This window comes from Heterocephalus glaber, unplaced genomic scaffold (assembly GCF_053883595.1).
Source record: "Heterocephalus glaber isolate CG9 unplaced genomic scaffold, H.glaber_assembly_v1.0 deba00000818, whole genome shotgun sequence".
NCBI classification, from domain to species: Eukaryota; Metazoa; Chordata; class Mammalia; order Rodentia; family Bathyergidae; genus Heterocephalus; species Heterocephalus glaber.
The window spans coordinates 2,945,926-2,967,022 of NW_028258164.1; the positions used below are offsets into that span (position 1 = coordinate 2,945,926).

General features: G+C 37.3%; 1 protein-coding gene across 1 annotated transcript in view; it reads right to left on the reverse strand.

Annotated features, from left to right (window-relative positions):
* Mei4 (meiotic double-stranded break formation protein 4) overlaps positions 1 to 19,746 on the reverse strand; it is a 165,100-nt gene extending 145,354 nt beyond the window's left edge. Inside the window, exon 1 of the mRNA XM_087207752.1 lies at positions 19,506 to 19,746. Coding sequence (XP_087063878.1) covers positions 19,506 to 19,737 — 232 coding nt within the window. The 5' untranslated portion in view covers positions 19,738 to 19,746. The remainder of the gene's footprint in view (positions 1 to 19,505) is intronic.
* Between the last annotated feature and the right edge of the window lie 1,351 nt (positions 19,747 to 21,097).

Below are 21,097 nucleotides of genomic sequence, written 5' to 3' on the forward strand. Positions count from 1 at the left end.
TAAAAGCCATAATGCCCACCAGTCATCTTGTAAGTGCCTTTCATAGTCTTGATGCACTTATCTATTGTCTCCCCCAGGTGCTGGAAGCTCCTGTAAATTCTGTTAACCTGGGTTAGGGGAATATACCCTCACCCAAACTGATCCTGGAAGGCTCAAATTCACCACTCACATCTTAAAGCTCCTCTCCCTTCTATATGAAGATGTCACTCACTGCAAGAGAAAACTGACAGTGGTTCTTGCAAATATCAACAAAAAATTATAGAATGTTTCCTCATTAGATACATATTCCCTTTCCCAGTCAAATTGTGGAATATTTTTAGACACTGTACACAATAGAACATATCCATACTATCACGTTAGGCAAAAAAGTTCTCTCTTCAAACCACTTCAAAATCTTTAATCCCCTTTGAGTAGTCTCTTCTGTTTCTCTCCCTACAGGAAGTTGGTTATTCAATAAATTGCATTAATTTAATTTGTTTCAAAGTGCAACTCTGGAACATTTTCATTCCCCTTACTGGCATGTGAGTCCATGCTCTTCTTAAGCTCAGAATTCTATTTTCACCTACCAAGTTTTGCTGTCTTTAGTTGCTTGTGTTCTTCTAAATCCACATCCCTGCTACATTTTACACCATCCTTGTCCATAACCCTTTATTGTCTTCTTATTATTGAAATAATAAAGAGAAAGCTATGTAAGAACAATCACACCTTCCACTGTGGAAATGCCACCCAAACCAATCTTCTTGCCTTCCTGGGTTGTGTAAACCCCTGCTTATAATAGTTCTGTGCTTCCTTCAGGATTCAATCATGGGATTCCTCTTCAAAACTTTTCCTAACTACATGCCCACAATTATTTTTCCAATGGTATTCAATGAAATTCTCGATCTTCCTTGCTTCCATTGAGAAATGCCTCGTACTCAGCTGATTCAATGGAATCAATTTCTACTTTCCTTGAATTCTCATCTAATGTGTTTCAAATGTTCCCTTCACTTGTTTTATGTGAACTACCTTCCTACAACTTCCTCCTTCCTAATTAGCCTTTTCTTCTTTCTTCTTACCAACTTTCATTCTCCCTATGATTCACCATCCCAACCAACACCACTCTTATCCAAGCTACTTATTACAATGTCCTTTTTTTGCCATTCTTCTTTCACCTTAAAAATGTTTTTTAAATTAATTTTATTGGTACACTTTTGATATACATAAAGATCACATTCACCATAGGGAATTAGTACCTGTACATAACATATCTTGATTTTTCTTTTTTGCTCCATTCTCTTCCCTTCCTTTCAACCCTTCTCCCCCCGTACTTTAAAAAAGTTTTGTTTCCATTTTTTCCTTCTATTCTGTTTTTCCTTTTCCTTTCCTTCCCTCCTCTCTCCCTTCTTCCCCTTCCCACTGCAACATTTTCTTCCTACTTCTCAATATCTATCACCTATTTTGGTCCTTATTTGTGCTTTTGGTTTCTCACACAAGAGAAACAATGTGGTACTTAAACATGTGTGTGTCTGATTTATTTCACTTAAAAGTATAGTTTCAAGGTACATCCATTTACCTAAAAATGTCCCAAGTTAATCCTTCTTTATGGAAGAGTAATACTTTATTGTATATAAAAACCACATTTTCCTTATCTATTCCTCCGTTGATGGGCATCTAGGCTGTTTCCAAGACTTACCTATTACAAGTTGTGCTGCTACAAAGATGAGTATGTATATATCACTGTGGCTTGATGCTTTTAACTCTTTTGGAAAAATACCAAGAAGGGTAAGATCTGAGTTAAATGGAACCTCTAGTTTCAGTTTTTTGAGGAATCTCCACACTGATTTCCATATTGGTTGCACCAGTTTACACTTAATCCAACAGTGGAGAAGGTTCTTTGTAGCCCACAGCCTCCCCAGCATTTGTTATTGGTTGATTTCTTGATGACAGCCATTCTTTCTGGAGTAAGAAGCAATGTCAGTGTTGTTTTAATTTCCATTTCTCAAATGACCAGTGATGAACATTTTTTCATATGTTTATTTATTGTGCATACTTCTTCATCTGAGAAGTGTGTATTCATTTTAAACATCTATTTTTGGATTGGGTCTTTAAATCTGAGGGGGTCTGATTTTTTGAGTTCTTTATTCTAGATATTAGTCCTTTGAGGAATACCTGGTGAAATTTTTTTTCCCATTCTGTGCGTTCTCTTCACTCTGTTGGTTGCTATTGCTGTACAAAAGCTTTGTAATATGATGAGATCCCAGTTGTCAATCCTTTGTAATACTTGGAGTTTTGTTCATAGAGTTTTTAACCTACACCAATGTGTTCAAGAGTTTTATCTATTTTATTTTCCAGCAGATTAACTGTTTCTCCTTTAATATTTACATTTTTAATCCATTTCGATTTTAGGTTAGTATATGGTGAGAGATATGGGTCTAAGTATAATCTTTGGCACATGGAAAGCCAGTTTGCCCAGAACCATTTATTAAAGTGGCTATCTTTTTTCCAGTGAGGATGTTTGGCCCCTTTGTTAAAGGTAAGTTGGCTGAATGTGTTTGAAGTTGTTTCTCCATCTTCTATTCTGTTACACTGAACCTCAGGTCTGTTTTACTTTTTTTTTTGTTTTCCAATGCTATGCTATTTTTATCACAGTAGCTTTGTAGTATAATTTCAAGTCAGGGATTGTGATGCCCCCTGCCTTGCCTTTGATGCCCAAAGTTGCTTTTGCTATTTTAGGTTTCTTCTGGTTCCAAATGAATTTTAGGATTGTCTTCTCTAGTCTTGTGAGGTATGCTGTTAGTATATTGATTAGGACTGCATTAAGTCTGTATATAAGTTTTGGAAGCATGGCCATTCCACTGGAAGTATGGCTTCCTCACTTACCCTATGAGCTCCAATTCTCCTTCCAAATGTTTTCTGGGTCCCAGGGCACAACCTCTCTTCTTTTCTTCTGCAAGTTGTTATATTATAATGTCTGGATTCCAAATCTCAGAGAGGCTGATATGCTGCTGCTTAATGCTCAGCGATCTTCCTGCAATGTCCTCTTAACCAGTGTCTGAACATGCAGTTTCACCTTTACTAATGTGTATCTTGCCAGAGTCCAGCAACCTTAATCACAATTTTTGTGTGTGTGTCATCCATCTGCTAAAATACTTCAGTAGCAGTTTTGCAAATATCCAGTCTCTCTCAGGGCAGGTTCAAAGTGCTGAATTTTCTTCAAGCTCTTCAGATAATTCTCATTTCCAGATAAGGTTGAAAACAATCCTATAGTCTATTTATCTCCTTTGTGTTTTTTCTTCCCTCTAGATCATTTTCTACCCCTCCAAAACTCACCTATCCTGACTGATGCTCAGTCTTCAAATTCAAATTTAAACATTCCTCCTCTAAAAGAACCCTTTCACCTTCCAACTCAGACCAAATTCCTCTGCAATGAGCTCCCAAAGAACCCATTTTTATATGTAACCATCTCACTTCTGCCTTTGACTTTAACATCTAAAAACAAAGCACAATATCTGACATACTACTCTGCCCTTTGATCTTAGTGTGGTACCAGGCATAAGCTAGATGCTCAGCAATTTCTGCTAAATGAGTGATATAATGACATTACAAAAAAGTTTTATGACAAGTTGAAGTGATTATTTCATTGTGGAATCTCATCAATTTCTCTGAAAACTCACAAAATCATTTGAAAATATTACTAATACCCTTAAATTGCCAGATAATCCAGAAACAAGAAAGTACTCTAACTGATCAATCTAGGAAGTAAATGCCTAAACTTTCACCATGGAATAAAATATTTCAAAAATGAGATAATAGCTTATCATATGTGTGTCAGCTTTCTGTCACTGTGACAAAATACCTGAGATAAACGAGTTTATAAGAAAGATTTATTTTGGCTCATGGTTTCAGAATTTTCAGTCCATGATTCCTTAGACCCAGCACTTCAGGCCTTTGGTGTAATACAACTTAACATCAAGGAGAGCCTGGCTCAGCAAAGCTGTTCACCTCATGGTGGCCAGGAAGCAAAAAAACAAAAAACAACAACCAAAGCCAGAAAGGAAGGGTCCAGGGTTTTACTATCGCCTTCAAGGGCATACTCTCAATTATCTAACTTCCTTCCACTAGGCCCTATATGCTAAAGGGAGCACTGCACCCCAATATTGCCATAGGCTTGTGACCAAGACTTCAAAACATGGTCTTTGGGGACATCTAGATCCAAACCATCAAAGTATGACTATGACATCGGCATCTGAACCACTTATGAGCTAGTACTAAAGACCAGGATTATTCATACACTGCAGTTTAGAGTTACGTATATTTCCATAGTTAGCATTTTTAAAAAGTATAGTTGCTCTTCCAGCAAAGCCACAAATGACAACTCCATAAGACATTAATGGATATGGCCAAAACTCATTTACTTGGTCTTGCAGTCTGTTCTCTTGCATTAGGAAACAAAACAAAATATACTCTTAATTCTGAAAAAGGCTCAGCCAAAAAGGAGTCAGTAGTCAATCATCATACAGTCAATTATGATTAAAATACACTCTTGTGAGCAGTAAAAGGAGAGTTCAAAATCAATTTTCTGCAGAAGCCTTTGTGCTAACCAAGCAGAGCTCACTTCCATTCAATTTTACTATGTGATAATTCTGAAAATAAAGCCCATTCAGGGGTTCTGGTTTTCATAACCTGCAAGGATGAATTTAAAACTAGTACTTAACAGCTTCAGCATTACTGTTCATGCATCTACTACTTACTGTAAAAATCACTGGTCTAGGAAATTAAATAAACTTGATCAAAAGAGAAGTGTAATCTCTTACTATTAAAAATGAAATTAACACACATTTTCATAGAGAAGATAAGCCAAACTAAATAAATGCTGCCTTGCCAAAATAGATGATTTCACACAGCTTATACTATGTTCAACTTAATTCATCAAATCCATGTTATGTGGTACAATGTGAAGGCATTGGAATAAGTGCTAAGAGGACTCAAAGTTTAAATAATACTTGTCCTCCTACTATCAAGGAAATCAGAAAAAAACAAGTCAACAACAAACTCTACTACAACACAAAAAGGCCTATCAAACAGAAGTATAGGAGACATGCTCTAAGTGAACAGAGGAATTAGTTCTAGCTAAGGACCAGCTAATAAAAGCTGATACTGTGTAAGTAAGTGTTGAAGGACTACAGAGCTATCTCGGGAGGTCTTTCCTGCAGGAAGGAGCACAAACAAGTGCATATAGGCAGGAGCCTAGGAAGGTTGAGCAGAAGAAACGCAGAGGGTAAAAGTGTTCTGATTATAATGTAGAGGACTTTGAACGGAATTTGCTCTTAAACAATGGAAATCTATTCACTGTTGAAAACATGATCTTAACTGTGTCTTGGGAAAAATTGCGGAGGCAAAAGAGGGTGCCAGAGAACCTATTATGAGGGCTTCCTGAAACAATGAAGGAGAAATTATGTTTTATAAGAGAAACACAAAAATCGTTGTTGAAAGGAAAAATACCGAACACTATGTGATTGAGAAATCTGAAAAAAAAAGAATAAAAATAAGATTAGAACTTTTTATAACAAATAGAGATGGAATAGAGAATGAAAATCCAGTGCCATTAATGTAGTTCCCAAAATAGCAGAGCAGAATAACAAGTGAATTTTTCAAAGAATTTCTTCACAGCTGATTCACAAGAGAATCAAACCCACCAAACACACAGCAAATGGAGGATCTTCCAACTTCTGCTACTGGACTAGAGCTCAAGATGTGAAAATGGTGCTCCTCATTTAATTTCACTAGTAGAAGGAGAAAATTCCCACAATACCCTTAAACATTTGTTCATCCTTTTTCCACTGATATAATCTGCTAAGCCAACTAGATCCAAATATTTTCAAGAGAGAATTAAACAATAAAGTTTTCAATTCCCAAAAAAACACGTAGGTTTTCTGCTGCTAAGAAATCAAAGGCAATTCCCATCAGACTCTCAAGGCCAACAAGCAAGGAAACAAATGTTTATATGTTACCTACATGAAAGAAATGTCCTGCCAGGCATTCCCAATTAAACCTTCCATTGTCTCTCATCATTTTTATCACTATCATTTTCATTTTTCAGAGGAGAATGTGCATCATGAGAGATAATGGACTTGCCCCAAAGACTTTAGCTAAACATTACTAGAGCTGAAATTCAACTCAAATTCACCCAATTCCAAACATATGCACTTTCCAGTAAGCATCTTGCCTCTAAAATTTGTCATTAGTAACCCTTCTGCTCCAATAATACCTCCTTGCCTTTTGTTGGTTCTTTCTTAATTTATTTATGCATGTTCACTCTTAAATTAATCAGTGAGATCCTACTGGGTGCTAAACTTTAATGATAATCTTTCATTAGTATATTCAAGGGTTGCATACTAAGCATGATGTGCTAGAAACTATACTTTTCTTTATTCAAATTGTTTGTTAGAATGGATGTTATAATCACATCACTTCTGTTTACTTCTCAGACACTTTCTGGTAAACATATGAGGTATTATTGAAAAACAAAGTGTGTTAGATACTCTTCTCTCATTGCTGAGACAAAATACCACGACACCCAAAGTTAAAGGGGGACAGTTTTATTTGGTTTACAGTTCGTAGAGGTTTCAGTCCACAATTGGCTGGCTCCAAGGCAGGATGGCAGAGGGGCAACTGTTCTTGGCAGCGGAAGACAGCAGAATTAACAAGGGACCTTAGCAGTTTCTTTTGCCTCTTTTATCCTATTCAGATTTAGGGTGGGTAGCACTCACGCCATTAATCCTAGTGCCCTGGGGCCTAGCCCCACCGTGAATCAATCACACATTCTAGATTCAGCCACTTATGAAAAAGCATCAAGCTTTGTGGGGACATCTAAACACAAGGCATAAAACACAGTGAATGTTTAAATCTAAAAAAATTTACCACAGTAAAAATGCATCGCCATTAATCACTCTCAAAATACTCTCCCTTACTTCAAACACTCTTATTCCATCATTCTTGGCACTTTCTGAAATAGTTCTAGAAGTTCTTTTCTATGATTGTCTTTAGTTGCACTGCCATGGCTACTTCGATATCTTGAATCTGTCCGAAACATTTATCTTTCCTAGTCATTTTGAGTTTGAGGAAGAACTGGACTTAGCAAGGTACCAGATCCAATGGATGAGGTAGATAAAGACACAGTGTAATATTTTTTATGAGCCTGCCTTTCTGTTGGATGGCACTGAGGAGCAGCATTCACTGTATATTTTATGATACCTCATAAAGACATTCACGAAAGAGCACTTCTAGAACAGCTCCAGAAAACAGCAAGAAGGATGAGATAAATTTGTTTGTAGTGGGGGGAGCATTTTTAGGAGATTAATGGGAATGTATCTTTTACATAATAGATATTTTTAAATGTAAACATTGACTGTATTTTCCAATCACCCCTGGTATAAATCTATGATACTCGTATGACAAGAATTGAATGTCTACTACCTTCTAGTAACAAAAATTCTCCTTATTGAAGATAAAATTACATACTATAGAACTACCTAATAGATAACATCCTAATTATATAAGTAAATTTAACAGCAGAAAATTACTTAGAAAGTTAGTTTGTAACAGTTTTAAAACCAGAACCTGTGCAGTAAGAGCTGGATATGATGGCACAAATCAGTAATCCCAGCCCTCTGGGAAGTAAGTATCCCAAATTCAAATCCAGCTGGGGCAATTTGGAGAGATCTGGCCTCAAAACGGAACAAGAAAAAATTTAAAAGGGCTTGGGATGTAGCACAGTGTGGAAGGCTCTGGGTTCAGTCCCCAGTACCAAACAACAACAACAAAATTGTGAACTAAGACAATGCTGCCACAGATTTTAGTGCAATTTTAATTAAAAACTATGTCATTGTATGTGTTGGTCAATCGATTTATATGTTTATAAACTATCCTCTTTATTAGAGGTTTAGTCATGAATCTTAGAATAGAAAGCATCTCCTCCTCAACTACTACAAGGTTTCTAAGGAAAGTCAAATGTTTAGCCAGCAAGATTTTATAGTCAGGTTACGCAGGAAGCCACATATGTGAATCAATGGAAGGAATAATACATGCCCCTTTCTGAAGAGGCATTTTAACTCACAATTTTCTAGTAAGATAATAGTAACTAATTAAAGAACCAAGCATCACAGATACTATGGCTGCAGCATTAGGAGTTTCACTTCAAACGTATATTGCAAATTGATCAATAAGCTATATAATAAAAGGAACAAATAATATAGAAGAAAGAACAAAAATACAACTATTCCCCGACTTGAGAAAGGTGTGTCTTATAACAGTGCTTTTGAGGATGGAGGAAATTGTCTACTATTACTATCTACCCTGAAGGAAGATAAAAAGATTTGAATAATTGCTGGTTTTAATTGTGTAGTTGCTCATTATTCACCTAAGGGAGACTGAAATGCTCACCAAGACTCCAACAATAAGCCTGGCCATGCCACCAGCATATCTACAAGTCCACGCAGAGAGCTACAGCTGCCACAGAGCCCATCCCCTCTCACGAGTGTCATACATACATTCACATCTCACAATTAAAGTTCCTTAGCATACACAGATCAACAACCAGCTGCATGGCCCCAAAGGATCTATGTTAGAGTCCTCCATTTTTTCAGATTAAAATACAACAAATTAAAAAATTTATATATTGAGGGTTAAAATACATGATGTTTTGATGTAAGTACACACCATGAAGTGATTAAGTCAAAGCTATAAATATACTCATCACCTTACGGACTTAGCATTTTTGGGTGAGAACATTTAAGTGCTACTTTCTTGCAATTTTCACAGATACAATATATAATTATTAATAGATATTATGTAACAGATACTACAATATATATTATTCATAGATATTATGTTGTAGCTTGGATTTCCAAAACTGATTCATCCTAACTGAAACTTTGTGTCCTCTGATTAACATCTCCCTACCCTGAGTCCCTGAAAGACAAATAATGCATGATCTCACTGACATGCGCAATATAAAAGTGCTGAACTCATAGAAGCAAAGAGTAGAATGATGGCTCCATTCTTTCTAATAAAGAACCTCAGAGTACTTCAAAGAATACTCCAGTACAATAAAAGTATCAAAATTAGATGGCTTCAATACTGAAAACTGGTGATACCTGCATTTGGACTGAATACACAACATAAATGGTCACTTTAAACCAGTGGTCTCAATCTTAGTTGCATTGTAGAAAAACCTAAGGATTGTAAAAACTCAAATAAACAAAACAGCTGTGTTAGTCCAAACCCCAGAGATTCTAATATAATTTGTCTCGGGTGTATAATTTGTCACCTGGCATCAGGTAGATTCTAATGTACAGACAGAGCTGAGAGACACAGCCTGGAATACCCCCATGTACATCAACACTGAAGAGGCAGACTTTCAGAAAGTCTTTTACAAAATAAAAATAAATTTTAAAAATTAAAGTTGGAAATCTCATTGTTTTTTCATACTTACGTGAACTCCTCACTACTGACATAGGCCGGAAGGTGCAAAAGGCCTGGGCTGATGGTGTATTTACAGTTTGTCCACATCATGCTCACCACCACAGCCAGGTTCACATGTAAAGGGCAGTTCTTCAAAGAGAAATCCCAGAGGGACCGGAAAGGACTGGTCACGCAGGTGTACAGTCTCCAGGCCTGCATCCTCCTGTATCTCTGACCCATAGACATCAGAGCATCACAGACACTGGGCACAACCACCAGTGTGGACTTGGCCTACTTTAGACAGGCTCCTGCTTGGAAATCACAGACATGAAGAGACGTCTTGTGGTTCACAGAACAAAATTAATCACATGCAGATAAATTCTTCATAAAAATACACAGGCAGAAGAGCCTTGATGTTATTAAAAGCAACATCAATTATTAACAAAATCATATATTAAAGTAGGCAAACTGCCATTCAATTTGTGTGAACTGGGTCAAAGAGACTGTCAAAAATATTATTTTACAGAAAGAAATGGGCAAATTATACTAAGTGATGGGGTAAAAGTATTTGTTACTAGAATAAGAATGGGCAAGATGAAGATGTCTAATTTGTTCATATTCTATTTTATTGATAAATTAGAAAAATCTAAGTATTGTGAAAAGTATGTAGAAGGAGCAGAAGCATTGTTTTAGATTTCACCAGTTACTGTTCCACCAAGTAATATGTACCAAATTGATGCAGGGCCAACATTTTGTATATCTTACAATTTATATAGAAAGCTTTACCTACTTCATGAAACTAATTTCTGCTGCTTCATATTAGAAGTTTAATCAGAGATGATAATTTAAATTAAGGCCAGAAATATTTTTAAGACCAAACCAAGAACCATCTTTGAAAAACTACTGCTTACAAGGTCTCACTGAATCTAACACCACAGGAAGACACAAAAGAAACTTAGTTTTTATTTTTTGTGACTTATTAACTTAAAAAAGTCATGAGAACTTTTTAAAGCTAGGCTTTGAAAGCACAAAAACCAGATTTCTCTGGATGTACCCATTTTTTGAGGGAGGGGATTTTAAAGGATGAAAATTGGCAAATATACCTTGAATGTATTAAAGATACATAAGCAACATTTCTCCCCAACTCCAAGGAAAACCGGAAAGACTGAAAACAAGGAAAAGTATCATACTTTACTACAAAGTCAATTGATGTTTTGAACCAGTGAGTCGTCACTGGGTCAAAGCAGCTCACTCCACCCCCACGTCTCCTTCACAGCACCCACTTCCCACAGCAGAGCCACCTTCCAGCAATTCAAATCCAGATTCAAAGATTCATGGAAACAATGTTTTCCAAACCCAGAGAATGAAGTATAAAGTACAAAACCCACCACTTTCCTGTAGAATAAGAAAAGTATACTAACTCTCCTGTCTGTGATGGGTACCAGCACATAAACTAGGGAATGAATGAACATCATACGTACACTGGATCCCTGTGTATTCTACACAGATTCATTCCCAACCACTTTTCTTCCCTGCTGGTTTTGCACCAGTTTTGGTGATGCACATTCTTTGTCTGCACTTTCTATTTAGGAATCCACTCAAGGTTAGTTATTTTAGCTCTTGGTATGATCTGGAAGGTATTAAAGTATGTTGCTTACAGTTCCACATGTGTGGTGTGAAATTTAACTTACAAGTAAATTTGTGCTCTCTAGTTGCACACAAAAATGCCAACATTTATTTACAGAGGTATAGAGTATTTCTTTTTAGTCTTATTATTTTGTGTATATTTTAAGGATCAAGCTCTAAATGAATGTTAATTCTGTGAGTGAAGGTCAGATTTTATCAACTGGTGTTGAGAACTCTTTCTCAGGCTGGCCTAGAAATACCTCTCCATTAATTGCCCTTAGATGTTTTGAGCAGAAAGTGCTTAGGTTTCTACTGACTCCTTTTCTGGTCAATATTTTTAATTATATTTCATGAACTATATTTCACTTTCATTTGTTTAAACCAGTAATTCATAAAAATCAGTGTTTGTCAGGATCACTCAGGAGGCCTGCCAGGCCCGCTCACTCCTGGAGTTTCTGATTACGTTAAGGGGTGGGAGCTGATGTTTTATTTCTAACAGATTCCCACATGATGCTGATGCTATTGGTGGGGACCATACTTTGACAACAGCTGAGCTAAAGAAATACCTTAATACTAGAAGGACACTGTTCTAGGATTCTACAGGAACCTCTACTTCATTTACTATCCATTTAATCATAAATAAATTACTTGACTCTGCTTTCCACATTTCTTTATCCCTGATCAAGTGAAAGGGGGCTAGTTCCTCACACGAAAGTTGAAGCACCAGCAAGAGAAATGCAAGGATGAAAATCCAAAGACGGTTGCAAAAAACCAGAAAGAAATAATGGGACCAGGAGACTTATAAATAAGGACCATGAGGAGAGGAATTGGAGAAGGTAAATTATAACAGATGACTCCTGAAGAGCTGCCAGACATTCTCAGCAAAACCAAAAAGGGGACACCTGCTCCTACATTCACAGGCTTCTGAGAAAGAGGTGCAAAGCACCTTCTTTAGGCACAAGGCCAGCCTTTCCCCTGTGCTCTTCCAGATTTTTAGGTCCTAAGCCACCAATGATTCCTGTGTCATCCTCTCCTGTATCTCCCCCTTTTTTTCTCTCTGCAAAGTCCTTTCCGTCAAAGAACTGGCACATGCCACCTTTCTACTTGTACTCTCCCAATTACCAAATGTATATATTTTTCTTCCCTTCATAGCCTAACTGCAGAAATTAAACAAAAAGAAGCCCAGCTCTTGGTAGGCATATCCTAGTGCTCAGGCCAGCAGGATCAGCATCACCACCTGGAAGTTTATCAGAAATGTATTCTCAAGCCAGCCCTATTTAACTCATTTATCTGACTTCCTTCTTGCTCTGATAATGGAATTGATATTATACAATTTCCCACCGTAAAATCAAGCCCAGAACTATCTACCTGCAGATTATTCACTGACTATTACATTTACTCTAAAATACAAAATTTCATGATATCAAGGACCTAAATATTAGATCCAGAATCCTCATGGCACATGTAGATTTCTAACACAATTTTAAGATTAAAAATAGATAAACAGCAGGGTATTTAAAAAATACAGATGAAACCTGTAACTAAATATAATTCTAAGTGTAAGAACAATATTAAAACTTGATACAGACCTGGAAGTGAAGCTCAGTAGTAGAGTACATGTTTAGCACATACAAGGCCCTGGATTTAATCCCCAGCACCAAAACAAACAAACAAATAAAACAACAAACAAACAAAACTCCAAAGCTACAGGCTAAACTATTTTGAATAACTGGCCTTCCATTCTATAGATAGGAAAGGAGAGCTCTAGTATTTTCATTTTTATTTCTTCTGTTCTAATTAAACTACTCTATGCATCCACAACAACTTCAAAGACAGGAAAATTACGCTAACTTAGTGGGTCTCCTTTCATAGGACACTGGATCTTGCTCTCTATGCATAATTTCTCTTGCTGCAAGGGTTTGGTAGACTTCCAGAAATTGCAAATTAACAAAGCTATTTTGTCCCATCAAAACACATCACATCTAACCTTATTTGCTCAACAGATATTCACCAACTACCCCTCTGTGACAGGTATTGTCTAACTACAGGAATATAGTAAAGATGAAAACAGACAATTGTTGCAAACATGGAGTGTAGTTCCCACAGAGCAAAAGGATTACTTAAACAAAATTTAGCTCATATTTGCTGTGAAAAATATAGAATAATATGAGGGCCCACAGTAGGAGAATCTAGTTTAGTTGAGGGAGGTAGTAAACGAAGTCAAAAGGGATATTAAAACTACACCAGAAAAAAAATTGTACAAAGCCAGAGAAAAAAGAAGGGGAGAACATATCCTACAAAGAGGAATATTAGGTATAAAAGCCTGGGGTTCAGTGAGAACAAGATGTTGTCAGGTAAGTGAAAGAAATTCAGTGTTTCTCAGTGTAAAATTTGAAGGGACATGGTGGAAAGAGGTTGAGCTGGAGAGATAAGCAAGCATGAAATTCTTAAAAAAGTAATCCAGTTTAAAGGTTTTGTACTTTATCCTAAAGTAAAGGAGAATACTTGAGATTGGGCTGCAATCTAAACGGGAAAGAGGCAAGTTTACAATTAAAGTGATGCAGTGTACTTATGATAAGACAAGGCCAAAATAAAAACATGTAGTCTAACCCATATAAAATTAGGCAAAACTATTGAGAAAGGAGAGAAATTAAAATTCCGCAAATACACCAAAGTAAATTCCTTGTAAAGTGGAGTGTTTCTGGACATCCAACAAGACCTCCTAGAACCGAGCTTCTGGAAAGAAGATGACTGTATTACACAATCAGATCCAGAGTCCTGTACTAGGAAGGGACTTGGGTGCATAGCGAGTTTCCCTGGGAACACTGTGTATTGTGGAATCCTCATACACAAGCCCAGTTCCTGAGCTCTGTCTGTTGCTTCTTCCAGATCCAGCCCCTTGTGCCGGTCCTTGTTGGAAGGGTCTAACTCCTTATCTCTGCACATCACTCCTACCAGAGACCAGTCCTGTTATAATTACATAAGATGTTTACATTTCTACATGATTGCCAAATCATTATTAAAACTCTTTGATATTCTGGACCTTTTTAAACTTAATTTTAATTTCTTTATATGTAGATGGGCTTTAGCATTAGATTAATTCAATTTTTATGAAAGGAGTAAAATATGTCTAATATATAATTATAAAAGTATATAAATTACTGCAAGGCCTTTATTAGCATATTAAATTAAGGCCAAAGTCTCTGATGTTTATGTACATTACCCATGCATGCTTTAAATCCAGCAGTTTTAGGCAAATTTCCATCATTACTATACTTGAAAATTTATATTCTGAGAACTTATGTGAAAATGGAGAAGGAAAGGTGTACATTTTCATTTTCCATGTTCTTTCCAGCATCTATGAAACAGTAACTATCTCAACTTATAGATGCCAAGCTCCACAGTTAAGTCTATAAGCTTATGTGGTCTAACACAGGGCGAGAAGGACAAAGAGGTGGGATGTCCAGTGCCTGTTTCACCCCTTGTTACTATCAGTCTAGCTAAAAACTTGTTCTTGAATCTTAACTGGGGAGGCAGTGGAGCGCTGAAGACTTAATCCTTGGGATATAAAGCAGGAAAAAGACTGTGGAAACAAGCTGAAGAGATGTTAGCTAAAAGGGCTGGGAATTACCAAAAGCATCTGGGTTGATCAGTTATTTCCAGAACCCAAAGTCTTCAAGAGCTAAGTTCAAACATAATTAACTTTGCTACCCTACATACTGCACCCTACTCCCACCCCAAATATTCTATACAAGTGTCCTATTCAATGAACATTTACTAAATAAACGTGTAAATCAGTAAGTTAACTTGGTTTTATTTTTTCATATCTTCACACCCTAGCCAATTGCTTGCCCATCCAATAATCTATCATTTATGAAGACATTAAGTACTTAAAATTGTAGGGGAAAAAGCACATAACTAACTCTTCATCTGTATGTTTCCCTCTTGTAAATGACAAATTGCTCTGAAAATACAATAGTAACTGTCCAGATACTCCTGGTCTCCCTCCTGCCACATACACACAGATTCAAATATTAATCTCAACTCTGCTCATTGAAGTTCTATGCAGTTTTCCCACTCACCACATTCTCAATACCCTTTCTACATTTAGGGTAAGGACAGCCACATGCCTTCTTGACTGGATTCTATGTTTCGAGTGTCCCTTACCCACCTGCTCAAAAATACATAAAATCCTTGCCAACATTATGAGGTCATCTTTAATAGGAGGCTATTCTAGATTAAAGAACACAGTTTTTCTGTTTTATTTTCTCACCAGGGATTAGGAAGATTCTTGAGAGAGAAAGCAGTACCTTCATTCATTCATTAATGACCCCTACCCCTTCCCCACTATATAAGTTATGATGTGCTCAGACCTAAGGAACAAAATACCTGGTAACAATGACTTAATCCATTGTCTACCTCTTTTAAAATTCCTCACAAGGTAATCTTAGAGTTGCTTTGGCTACTCAACAGTGTCAACAAGAATCCAAACTCTGGAGTGGATATTTAGCTCAGTGGTTCCTCGCAAGTGAAAGGTCCCAAGTTCGATCCCCGGTGCAAAAAAAAAAACAAAAACAGAATCCAAACTCTTCTCATCCTTCTGGTCTACCACCTTTGGTATTAATTTTTCAACATGGCCTCATAGTTGCAAAATGGCTACCACCGTTCCATCATATCATCATGTGACAGTGCTCAATTTTGGAAACAAGAGGCTGAGGTAAAATGTTTTTAAGATTACCTGCTTTCCTTAGCCTCTATCTTTTCACCTAAACAAGAAAATCTTGATAAAAATCTCAGAAGAATGCTCTTACTTTATTTTCCTACCAATCTGATACCTCACCCTCTTTTCTCACATGTTAGTCTCCCCTTTAACAGTTACTTCATTTATCTGAATCTAACCACTTATTCTTCATTTTTAAAGTTTATGCCAACAGATGGAAAGATAGATTACTTCCAAACATCTGCACTGAAATGTTCTATCTGCAATCCTGCTGTGAGTGAAACTGATTTTAATTACATGATGTTTGAAAAATTCTCTTACCAGGACTATAAGTAAAGGTGGTAAGATAAAAAATAAGTTATCTTACAATGCGTTATGCACATCCATGCTACAAACAAGTAATATGCACACTACACCAGGGTTTTTAATAGACCATGAATGGTAAACATGTTCAACGCCAGGGTCGTTTATGACAGTGCTTAGGGTTACTGGAAATGTATACATTTCTGCCATTATATTAACTCTATAATTGCACAGAAAGAAAATGAAGAGCTGACTAGACTGGCCATTCATTCACTGGGTCTACTCAAAGAGACCATCACCAAGAACTCCAAAATGTGGAGAGGCCAAAATGTGGCTAGAGAGTTCAATGACACCCATGTTTTAGGTCACTAGGTTCTCATGATAATGACAGTGTGCTCCCTACAGCTTCCATAAGCATGTGTGCACCACACCTGCACATTCCTGGGTGATCATGCTTCCTCTTCCTCTCTCACTCCTACAATGTTGTAATCTGCAAACTCCTCACACTCACCTCAACTCATTTTCTCTGTGAGTTTCAACTACAGGTATAACTTCAACTACTACTTAACAGTCAAAAACTCCTAAAACTCCTAATAAATTTCTACCTATAGATAGCTTGCTCATCCTGAGTTTTCAGATCATACTTCTGTCTTCCTTCTAGATAATCCCGTATATTCCAGGGACTAGCTTCCACTCAGAAAACTTTTATTCTGTGAGCTTACTTCTGTGTTCATTATCTACATTCAAAGTATTATAATCTATTTAATAAACTGGGCTGGAAACCAAAATCCTAAATACCTACATCTCCCTAATCACTCTCTAAACCTATTCACAAGGTCTGAAGTGTCTACTCTGAAATTCTTCATAAATGTTTATCTTTTAAATTCTCACTATCACAGACCTTGTTCAATGCATCATTCTACATATGGACTGTTTTAGTTAGTTTTCTGTTGCTGTCACCTAATACCAGAGACTAGGTACTTTATAAAGATTTATTCATCGTACAGCTCTAGAGGCCCAAAGTCCATGGGCTTCATCTGGTGAAGAGCATCTTGGTGGTGGGGACTCTGAAGAGTATCACACAACAAGGGGAATGCACACCACAAAGAGAACCAAACCGACTTTTTATATTCCTTCTCAAGATAACCCACGAGTCCATTAATCCATTCATGGAGACACAGCCCCCATGATCTGATCACCGCTTACAGGTCCCACCTCCAAATATCTCAAAATAAAGTTTTAGTGAGAATAGTCAAATCATTGCATGAGGTTTAATTCTGTACAAACTTTTAAAACTGCTCTTCCTATCTCCAATTACTACTACAGCCAAACACCCTCTATTTAACATTAGCATCCTCTATTTCCTTTCAACAAGTATTTATTGAGTACCTTCTTGTGTGATAGTTAATTATGGTATCAACTTGAATGAATTAAGAAATGCCTAGAGGATTAGTGGAGCACAGCTGTGGATGTGTCTGGATGATTTGTAATCTGCAAACTGAAAATAGATGACCCAATCTGGAGGTGGGTGGCACCAACCAATAGGCTTGTTTGAAAGAAGGAATTAGGCCCTGTGCACTTCTTTAGAGGAGTTCCATTCCTTGCCAATGCCTTTGTACATTCCTCTCCAGCTCCTTCAGGCTTCCAGCTCAGATTCTTTAGGTTTCTAGCACAGACACTTTGCCTTTCTGACACAGACTCACACCAGACTCTGCAGGGAGCTCCAGGCCTTTGATTTTCAAATCTGTTCCTCCAGTGTACCCTAACTGATAAGACTGTATAACAACCTTTAAGCTGAGCATTGAGTAAAAAAATGCTGTGAAAATCAAAGATCTCTCCTTAGTGAACTTAAGACTCCCAGCTCAGGAGATAGATAGTAACCTAGTAAATACATAAATGAACCTACAGAAGGTCCTTATCTAAAGAATAACTACTGGGGAATGACATAATGACCTGTGTTCACAGTGGTTAGGGAACATTTCATTGAGGTGGTAGAATTTAAAGTAACAGTTGTAGGAAAAGAAGCCTCTCTCTCTCTCTCTCTCTCTCTCTCTCTCTCTCTCTCTCTCTCTCTCACACACACACACACACACACACACACACACACACATACACGGGATGGGGGGGTCCAAGGCCTATGCTGGTTGGAGCTACATTTATAATGAGCAGGGTACATGAAATGACACCAGAGGGGTAAACAAAAGCGACATTATCTACAGTATTCTGGGCCACTCTCTAAAGTCTAAATCTAATTTGAAGTAAAATTAGAAGCCAGGGAAGAGTTTCATGCAGAGAACTAATATAATATGATTTTTTTAAAAAAAAACTTCCAGAATTATGTGTTCCAATCAAAAAGTGAGTGTCAATGCTCACTTCGAGAAAGTTCTATGGCTCTCGTGAGTCACATGAATGAAGTAATGCAACGTGCAATTTGCTCAAATGAGTCCTGGTTTGCCCATTTTCCCAGTATAGTTATAAACAGACTCTCTGTCACTCTCACAAGTGTGCTAATGGAGACCATAATGGTATGATCAACTCAGTGATAAGTAATGCAGTCAAATATTACTACAGCTGACACTGAAAGCTCTCCTGAACCTGTTTTAGATCACCTCTCTTTCTCTCGTCCCTGTCACATCTCACATCTTACATCTCAAAGTACCATAGCAACTCTGAAATGTAATGCTGGCAGTTTGCAGCACAGAGCATGCATGTTCCTATGTTCTCTATGCTCATGCTCTTGCCTCTGCAATCATTCCACTGTAGGCAGACAGACCCTTGAGGACCGACCTCAGAAACCTTCCCAGAAAACAACCAGAATGAATGGCTTCCTTGTCTGTGCTTTGTCAGTCTTTCTATTATAACAGCATAGCTGGGTTATTCATGGGTTTGTTCTCCCTGCTAGAATGGCAGGTACTTAATGGTGAGAACCGCATCTATTCAGAACTGATTTGGGGTTTTCATCACCCACTGCATGCTTGGCGAAGAGCTAGTCCTTGGTGTGTGACTTCAAGGTGAATACTTTCATACAAAAGTAAAATTAAAAAGTAGCAAAATTCACAAGCGCAAGGACCCGAGTTTGATCCCCAGTACCAAAAAAAAAAAAAAAAAAAGTAGCAAAATAGTAAAGTTGAACACTGAGAATTTAAAATGAATTTTTTTCAATAAGGTTAAAACATTACTGGCTTTATACACAAACTACTTTCATTTTCTTACCTTCATCCCAAAGGTAACTCTATTATAGTGACAATAAGCTTTTAATGAGTGACGAAGTAAAAAAAAAAAATCCTTATAGGTCTAGAAGTCTAATTGTCAGGGAAACTAAACTGTTTCTTGTCTGGACGATAAATTTTTAAACAGTTGTGCAGGTGGAATGAAATGGGCTGATATATTACCAAAACTGATTTCATCTACTTACCATTCTTACACAATCCTGAACAAATCCTACTCAGAAGAACTTCTTGACGCAACTGCAGAACTTCAGCTTCCAAGGCTTCAACTTTTGATCTGCAGTTTGAATCCTGCTCAGATACCAGTGTTACAAGGTGCTCTGTGTATTCTCTGCTGCTTCTGTCTGCTGGCTTGGAGTGGATAATTGCCAAGGCTAAAGCCAGCTTTGTAGCTCTCAAATGCCATGTTTGAAGATCCATCCTGGCTTTTGTTCCTATTGTTTAATAAGAAAAACAAGTCACAGACAGTCCTTTAAACTTTGGCAGTGCATTTCATTTGCTCAAAATTGATTTTGCAGAGTAATACTCATCAATAAGTTTACAAAACAACTTGGTACCAAGTAACAGGAAAAAATTCTCAAGAACTGAAAACTCCATGTGAAGAATATACAGAAGAAAAATGCATACACATGCATATTCAGTATATTAAGATTCAAAATAGCTTAGACGACTTGACAACTTCTTGCAGTGGAAAAAGTACACAGTAATTCATTTAGTGGTTTCTAACCAGAGACACACATCAGAATCATTGAGGGAGCTTTTAAAATACATGTGTGCCTGGTCTCATTCACCTAAAATTCTGATTCAGCAAATGTATGGGAGCATTGAGGTTTTTATATTGTGAAAAGACCCCACTGAGTAACCACAACCACTACATTAAATCATCCATTTAAATGTAAGCCCTTCCTTTCCTCCAATCCATTCTGCTAAGTCTCTGAGTCCCTGCTTCCCAACTCTGCATTCCTTTGTATACCTTTACTTATTCTTCCTGCCTTTAATAAACCCCTTCCGATCTATATTGAGAACGATCTTTTAAATATCTGCATCATTTAAGTTGTGACTCTGCTTTGATTCTGTACTTCCAAAGATTTCCAAAAGTCACCCAGGATATATTTTTCCAAACCAACAATGTATTACAGTCTTACAATATGAATGTATTTAAGAGGACTACAGGACAGGCCATTGGATTAGTTGTTTTACTATCACTATCTCTGCTGAAGTATAAGCTCTTTGTGGCTTCCACCATGCTTTTTTGGATTACAATGGGGGCTTTGTGCATGAACTGTGCTAAATGAAAAAAACAATTAACAAATAATTAAAAGCACAGTAGGGGGCCAGGGATTTAGCATTTAGCTCAGTGGTTCCCCTGCCTGCCTTGCAAGTACAAGGTCCCCAGTTTGACCCCCAGTACCAAAAAACAAACAAACAAACAAAAAAGTACAGTAGGTACTTCTAATCTATAGGCCCTATATATACATGCACATATTCAACAAGCCTGAGATCAAAACCATTCAGATAAAAAAAAAACATTCAGATAAAAAATTACATTTAGGAGACCTGACCCTCCACAACAGAGGTGCCTGGGAGCAGAGGCAGAGCTCAGAAAGGCTCAGGAAGTTCTGAGAGGGGGAAGATGGCACAGCTGTGAGTAGCAGAGAGAGGGCCTCTCCTAGTCTTGCTGCTGAGAATCAAAGCCCACTGGGAGTGCGAAGAGAGTCACTGGAACAAAGATACGGTGGACTGCAGTGGTTGTTGTGACCACAACACAGTTGAAAAAAGT